The sequence below is a fragment of the Kryptolebias marmoratus genome, linkage group LG14 (assembly GCF_001649575.2).
Source record: "Kryptolebias marmoratus isolate JLee-2015 linkage group LG14, ASM164957v2, whole genome shotgun sequence".
Taxonomy (NCBI): domain Eukaryota; kingdom Metazoa; phylum Chordata; class Actinopteri; order Cyprinodontiformes; family Rivulidae; genus Kryptolebias; species Kryptolebias marmoratus.
This window is the reverse complement of record NC_051443.1, coordinates 26,293,645-26,300,008: the sequence shown is the minus strand read 5'-3', so window position 1 is coordinate 26,300,008 and position 6,364 is coordinate 26,293,645. Positions and strand designations below refer to the sequence as shown.

The 6,364-nt window shown below is 38.8% G+C and overlaps 1 protein-coding gene across 2 annotated transcripts; it reads right to left on the bottom strand.

Annotated features, from left to right (window-relative positions):
* Positions 1–2,592: 2,592 nt before the first annotated feature.
* dpm2 (dolichyl-phosphate mannosyltransferase subunit 2, regulatory) lies at positions 2,593–4,345 on the bottom strand. 2 transcript variants are annotated; one of them, XM_037979404.1, is made up of 4 exons: positions 4,215–4,345; positions 3,389–3,478; positions 3,187–3,307; positions 2,593–2,966 (listed from the first exon to the last, which is right to left on the bottom strand). In XM_037979404.1, exons 1-4 carry the CDS (start codon positions 4,215–4,217, stop codon positions 2,911–2,913), a joined length of 270 nt encoding a protein of 89 aa, XP_037835332.1. In that variant the 5' UTR covers positions 4,218–4,345; the 3' UTR covers positions 2,593–2,910. The 2 variants fall into 2 exon arrangements, with proteins under 2 accessions (XP_037835332.1, XP_017260636.1); XM_017405147.3 differs by having other exon boundaries at positions 3,205–3,307; positions 4,215–4,342.
* Between the last annotated feature and the right edge of the window lie 2,019 nt (positions 4,346–6,364).

Below are 6,364 nucleotides of genomic sequence, written 5' to 3'. Positions count from 1 at the left end.
ACATCTGGAGTCAGGGCTGAAACATCTGGAGTCAGGGCTGAAACATCTGGAGTCAGAGCTAAAAACATCTGGAGTCAGAGCTAAAAACATCTGAAGTCAGGGCAGAAACATCTGGAGTCAGAGCTAAAAACATCTGGAGTCAGGGCAGAAACATCTGGAGTCAGATCTAAAACATCTGGAGTCAGAGCTAAAAACATCTGGAGTCAGAGCTAAAAACATCTGGAGTCAGGGCTGAAACATCTGGAGTGATTAATGTCCAAATTAATTTATTTTTAAATGAATTATTACATATTTTAAATTCTAAATTTGTGATATTATTTTATTATAAATAATAGTTTTTAGTTGATTTCTTTTTTAAAAACTTCTGATTGTTTCTGTTTTTCTGCAGGTTTTTATTCTTTTTAATTAATGTTTTTATTTTAATTTTTTGTCTTTTATTTTCCAAACAGAAATCCCCCGGAGCTCTGAATGAGGTGAGCCCAGCTCAGCTTGTTTACCTGATGACATCACTTCCTGTCTCTCAGGTGAGTTAAGTCCAGGTGGAGCAGAGAAAAGCCCTCAATAATGTTTAATTAGCTGCAGCAGGATCGTTTACAGCAGATAGAAATGAAACCATCGCAGCAGAAACACGTTTTCACCTCAGATATATGTGGGTTTAAATCTTTCCTCTTTTATTTTGAAAAGCACATCTGATTGATGGACGCCTCCGCCTCTCATTGATCTGTGATGGAAACAGTTCGTCAGCAGCTGACGGCAGATCTGCACTAAAAGCAAAAGTGTAAAATCAAACAGAACGTCGGAGAACATGATCAGGAACCTGCAGCAGAACCAAACCTCTCAGACTGCTGGTCCTCAGATTCTGTCCCTGCAGGTTGGTTCTTAAAGAGACATCTGGATGTCTGCAGCTGGATCTGATCCATGATCAGATCTGATCGTCTTATTAAAACCCTCATCCTCAGATTAAAAGCTTTAACTCACCTCAGAGGGTCCGAGGTGGTCTCAGAGGGTCTGAGGTGGTCTCAGAGGGTCTGTGGTGGTCTCAGAGGGTCTGAGGTGGTCTCAGAGGGTCTGTGGTGGTCTCAGAGAGTCTGTGGTGGTCTCAGAAGGTCCGAGGTGGTCTCAGAGGGTCCGAGGTGGTCTCAGAGGGTCTGAGGTGGTCTCAGAGGGTCCGAGGTGGTCTCAGAGGGTCTGAGGTGGTCTCAGAGGGTCCGAAATGGTCTCAGAGGGTCTGTGGTGGTCTCAGAGGGTCCGGCGGTCCGTAGTTAAAAGACTCAGCTGTCAGGGTTCTAAATCACATGCCTGCAGAATGACCAGCAGATCCTGGATCAGCCGGTGGTCCCACCCAGACCAGGACTGAGTCTGCAGATCCAGACCGGATCCAGTCAGAACCTCTGAGCTCCGGTCCTCCGTCTGCTGACAGCTCCATCTGAGGCTCGGTATTCAGCTTCCTGGGCTGCAGGGATCAGATAGCTGCCAGATCCCAGCACACACACACACACACACACACACACACATACCCACACACACAGACTCACACACACACACACACACACACACACACACACACTCACCCACACACACACACACACACACACCCGATGACAGAGCATTCTCTCTGATTGTTTGCAGACGAAGCTGTTCAGCAAACATCTGACCTTTTAAAGGTTTTTGTAACAAAAACTCAATAAAAACTCATAAAGAAACTAAATCAGCAGAATATTGTTGATTAATTTGTCCTTAAATAAGAAACAGAAACAGCCGAAGGGACTGGAAGTCTGTCTGAGGAGAAGTCTTTCTGAGGAGAAGTCCGGCGGTCCTAATGTCGGAACGTTTTTATTCTCAGAATAAAGTGCTTTGTTGACACTGAGTGCAGACCCGCATTTCAGAACGTCTGTTCTTTAAAACCACCGTTTGGTTGATGTTCCTCCTTATTTTACAAACAGAAACAGAAACATTAAAAATTAAAATCTGGTTTTAATCCAACCTCAGACGGACGACAGACTCAATGAATCTAAGGCTCTTCTGACATTTGTGGTGTTTTTTTAAATAAAGTTTATAATAAATCCTCATCTGAACAAACTGCTGTATCCACACCACACCACCAGGGGGCGAGAGAGACACATCAACAGCTTCAGATTACAAAATAAAACAGAATTAATTCAGAGAGATTCTCCCAGAACTTCTTTTATTTGTTTTTCTTTGTTTGGTTGTTTTTAGGTTTCCTCTCAGTTTTTATTTGGATCAAAGTTTCAGGATAAAAACTGACGAATGACTGAAAAAACAATAAAACAATAAAACTGTAAAAATGAGTAAAAAAAGCGCCATCGTTTTGTTTTCTGGGACAGAGTGATGCGTTCACAGGGATCCACTAAAAACAGGAATTTATTAAAAACAAACTTTATAAAAAACCTGTTTGGGTTTGACTCCATTTTAAAACTGACTGAAGTGGGCGGAGCCTAAAGTAAAGAAAGATCTAAAACTATAAAAGTTTAAAATGAAAGAATAATTTATTTTGTTTAGAGTAAAATCTTAAATGTTTGTTTGAAGCAGCTTTAATATTTTATATTTTTTATATTTCTGCTGCAGTTTGAATCTCAGAACTTCAGAAACATTTTATTTTACAGATTTATTGTCTTTTTGTGACAAATAACAGCAGGAAGTATTTACATCATTCAGAAGAAAAAGAAGGATTTTCTTACATTATGACAGTATTTATAGATAAATCCTCTGACTTTAACGTTTACAGACTCTGAAGGAAGAGTTTCAGCTTTTATTTTATTCTGTTTTCTTTAAACTTTAACTCTTTCTGTGAGGAGATGAAAAACCTGATTTAAACCAACAGATTCAGGAAACTTTTCTTTAAATCTAACTTTCTAAACGTGACGGTCGAGTAGATTCAGCTCAAACAGTTTAATCCATTTTCTTCGGTTTGTGGTTCTTCAGCAGGACGACGGCCGTGAAGGCAGCTGAGGAGGAAACAGAACAAAAAATCATCATCTGAAGAGTTGGAAACATGAAACGAAAAACATGAAGATTAACGACTTTCCTCTCATATCAGACAAAAAGAAGCAGAAATCTTCCATGTTTTGCTTTTTTATTCTGATTTCTTTGTCATTTATTTCATTTTATTTGCCTGAAACGCCCCGATGGATGGTTTCTAACATAAAGATGAAATAAACGCCTGACTCTGGTTTGAAGGCAGACCTATGCAGAGCAGCAGGACGACGCCGGCGACGCCAGGCAGGATGACGGAGAACTCCCGAGGAAGGAAGTATCTGTGCAGAACGTGATCGGCGTCGACAAACGGCTGAAACAAGACAAAAACAAGCAGAGAAACAGCTGAATGGGTCAGAGTTCATCAGAACCAGGCCGGTCCAACAGAACCTACCAGGACGATGACCCACACGGTGTAATAAGAGAAGAGCAGGAGGCTGAACAGAACCAGACCCATCCCAGCAGTTCGATCCGCTCCGGAGGCCTGAAAACACAGAAACCGGGTCCAAAACCCACAGAACTCAGAACCGGATGAAAGGTCCGCGAGTTTCAGGTTTGGGTTCAACTGTTCCTTTAATTTAAGACTTTCTGCCAAAAAATACAAAATAAATCAAAGAAATTACAAACTGAACCTTTTAAAAATTAAATAAAATTAATCTAACTGTTGTAAATGAAATAAAGTTTATTTTATTTCTTTTTCTGACTGTTTAACAGCTTCTAAAATAAAAATAATTCAAATAATTAAACTTCAGACCAAACTCTGAACAAATATCTGAACATTTTAAGTTAAATCAATAATTCACACAAACTCTCTTATCCTAAAAACCGATTTTCAAAACAAACTGAGTTTCTGTCAGTTCGGCAAAAAAAAAACATTATTATAAACTTTCAGTTCTTGTCAGAAAATATCTGATTAAAATCTGAATAAACAGAAAAACCTGCATCAGTAAATATGATAGTAATAGTTAGGAGGTGTTTAAAAACTGATTAAATGATTATAAAACGAGACGAAGTCAAAAATGAGTCAAAGTTTATAATAATAATAATGTTTAAAAACGACGAAAACAAATATTTTATGGTAAAAACGAAGCTAAAAGCTGATTCTTTGAGGCTGAAATCACAAATTAAATCTGTTTGAACCGCTTTAAAAACTAAAACTGATTTTAAACCTGTTTTTATTATCTGCGTCTGTTTATTAACAATAAGTTTTTATTTCTTACCATTTTAAAAGCCACGTACTGAAGGATTATTTGCTGATACTTCCTGGTTTTCTTCTTCTTCGCTTAAATGCGGCAGGAAGAATTCACCTGAAGGACCTCCGGCGCGCCCTGCTGGCGGCCTCTGTCATCACTGCTCTGTGAAACTTCTGTCATTAAAATATTAAACATAAAACTTTAAAAAAACTGTAGTTTATTTTTGTATGGGCTTGTAATTAAGGTAAAAAACAAAAACCACCCTGCTGCACATTTATGGTTTTCTGATCAGGAGAAATTTAATAAAAATAAATAAATAAGACTACCTGTACTAACTGTCTGAATAAAAGTAAATAAAATAAAGAAAAATAAATCAAGTCTGAGATGTAAAAACCTGAGACTGTGCTGTCACTTAACAAAAACTAAACCAAAGCTTAGAGTTATTCAGTAAAAATAAAAGTCCTACAAACAGAATAAAACCCAAATAAACACAGATGAAGTTAATCACAGGTTCTCTTTTTAATTGTCTTTTAAAACTCAGTTAATACAAATAAAACAGCTAACATGACTTTAATATACGTTTGGTCACTTTTAAATACAAGAAGTAAAAACAGTTCAACCATTTTCAACAGGACTTCCTGTTTACAGCCATTTCAAAATAAGGTACCAAAAGTTGATCTAACCTGTTCATATTTAAATCTCATATCAGACACATGTATAAAAACTACAAATATAAAAGTTTCCCCTTTTTCCTAAACTTAAAGTGAATTAAATATTTCACAAAATTAAATAAAAAGTTTCCCTTTATTAAACCCATTAAAGCAGCAGCAGAGAAAAATAAAATCATTAAAATCCCACAAACACTGATTTATTACAGAACATAAAACCCTTTAAACCAAATATAAAGAAAATAAAATCCTCAACGAGACGAAGACAGAAAACTGTTCTGTGAAACAGGAAACAGTTTCAAGTCAAAGGTCAAAGGTCAAAGGTCAACCTCTGCAGCACCCTGGAGACCAGCCCGCTGGTCCGAAAACAGAACCTGACCCGTCACCGGACGGAACGTGAATTCACTGTTTGTTGGTCTTCCTGCATCAGAACATCAGAACATCAGAACCCAACAGAACCCAACAGAACCCATCAGAACCCAACAGAATCCATCAGAACATCAGAACCCAACAGAACTTCAGAACCCAACAGAACCACAGACACAGAACCGAACTCACAGAGTTCTGAATGAATAGAGCTCAGAGCAGAACATAAAGTTCAGTAAAGAAACCAAAGTTCTGAAGCTCCTGAAGAAAAAGGAAAAACAGACAGAACGTTCCTTTAAATATCAGCAGCAGCTAGCAGTAGCAGCTAGCAGTAGCAGCTAAATGCTACAGCTAAACTCCTTTGAGTCATTTAAGATTAAATGTAAATAAAAAGTTCAAACTTTATTTTATCACCGGGACAAATCCTGACATGAGGACGCAGCGAACAGCTAAAGGTTGAGGAACGTTAGCAGCTAGCAGCTAGCAGCTAAATGCTACAGCTAACCGTGTTTTTCAGCAGGTCATGAATCCTCAGAATCAAACGGTAAAATAACTTCCAGTGATTAAAGATTCTGGTCCGGTCTCGACCTCTCAGGAGCTGCAGCGATGATCTTTGTGTCAGTCGTCATTAATGGAGGACGCTGCCGCTCCAACCAGCCAATCAAACGCCAGGAAGCTGAAACACTCGCTGTTCAGCGCTGAGAGACGTCCTGACGAGGCTGAAGACCCGACGGTTCGATTCTCACCGAGTCTCGATGACCACCGGCTCGAAGATACCAGGAGCTCCACTGAGAGGGTTAGAAACAAGAAATCAGAATGAATGAATGAATGGATGGATGGATGGATGAATGAATGAATGAATGAATGGATGGATGGATGGATGGATGAATGAATGGATGAATGAATGGATGGATGAATGAATGGATGAATGAATGGATGAATGAATGAATGGATGGATGAATGGATGAATGAATGGATGAATGAATGAATGAATGGATGGATGAATGGATGAATGAATGGATGAATGAATGGATGAATGAATGGATGGATGGATGAATGGATGAATAACCCTCCTCAGGCTGTAAACGTACCTGCAGGCGAGCTGCGTCCCACCGAGCGCCGTGCTTCCATCTTTACTCACAA

Bases quoted from the DNA above. Each gene is read 5' to 3' on its own strand.
- dpm2 (XM_037979404.1), bottom strand. The intron at 3,308-3,388 runs GTAGGTTCTGTT...GTCTTGTTTCAG, and splicing joins CCGTGTGGGTCATCGTCCTG to CCGTTTGTCGACGCCGATCA. The intron at 2,967-3,186 runs GTCAGGCGTTTA...TTTCCTCCTCAG, and splicing joins AGGTCTGCCTTCAAACCAGA to CTGCCTTCACGGCCGTCGTC.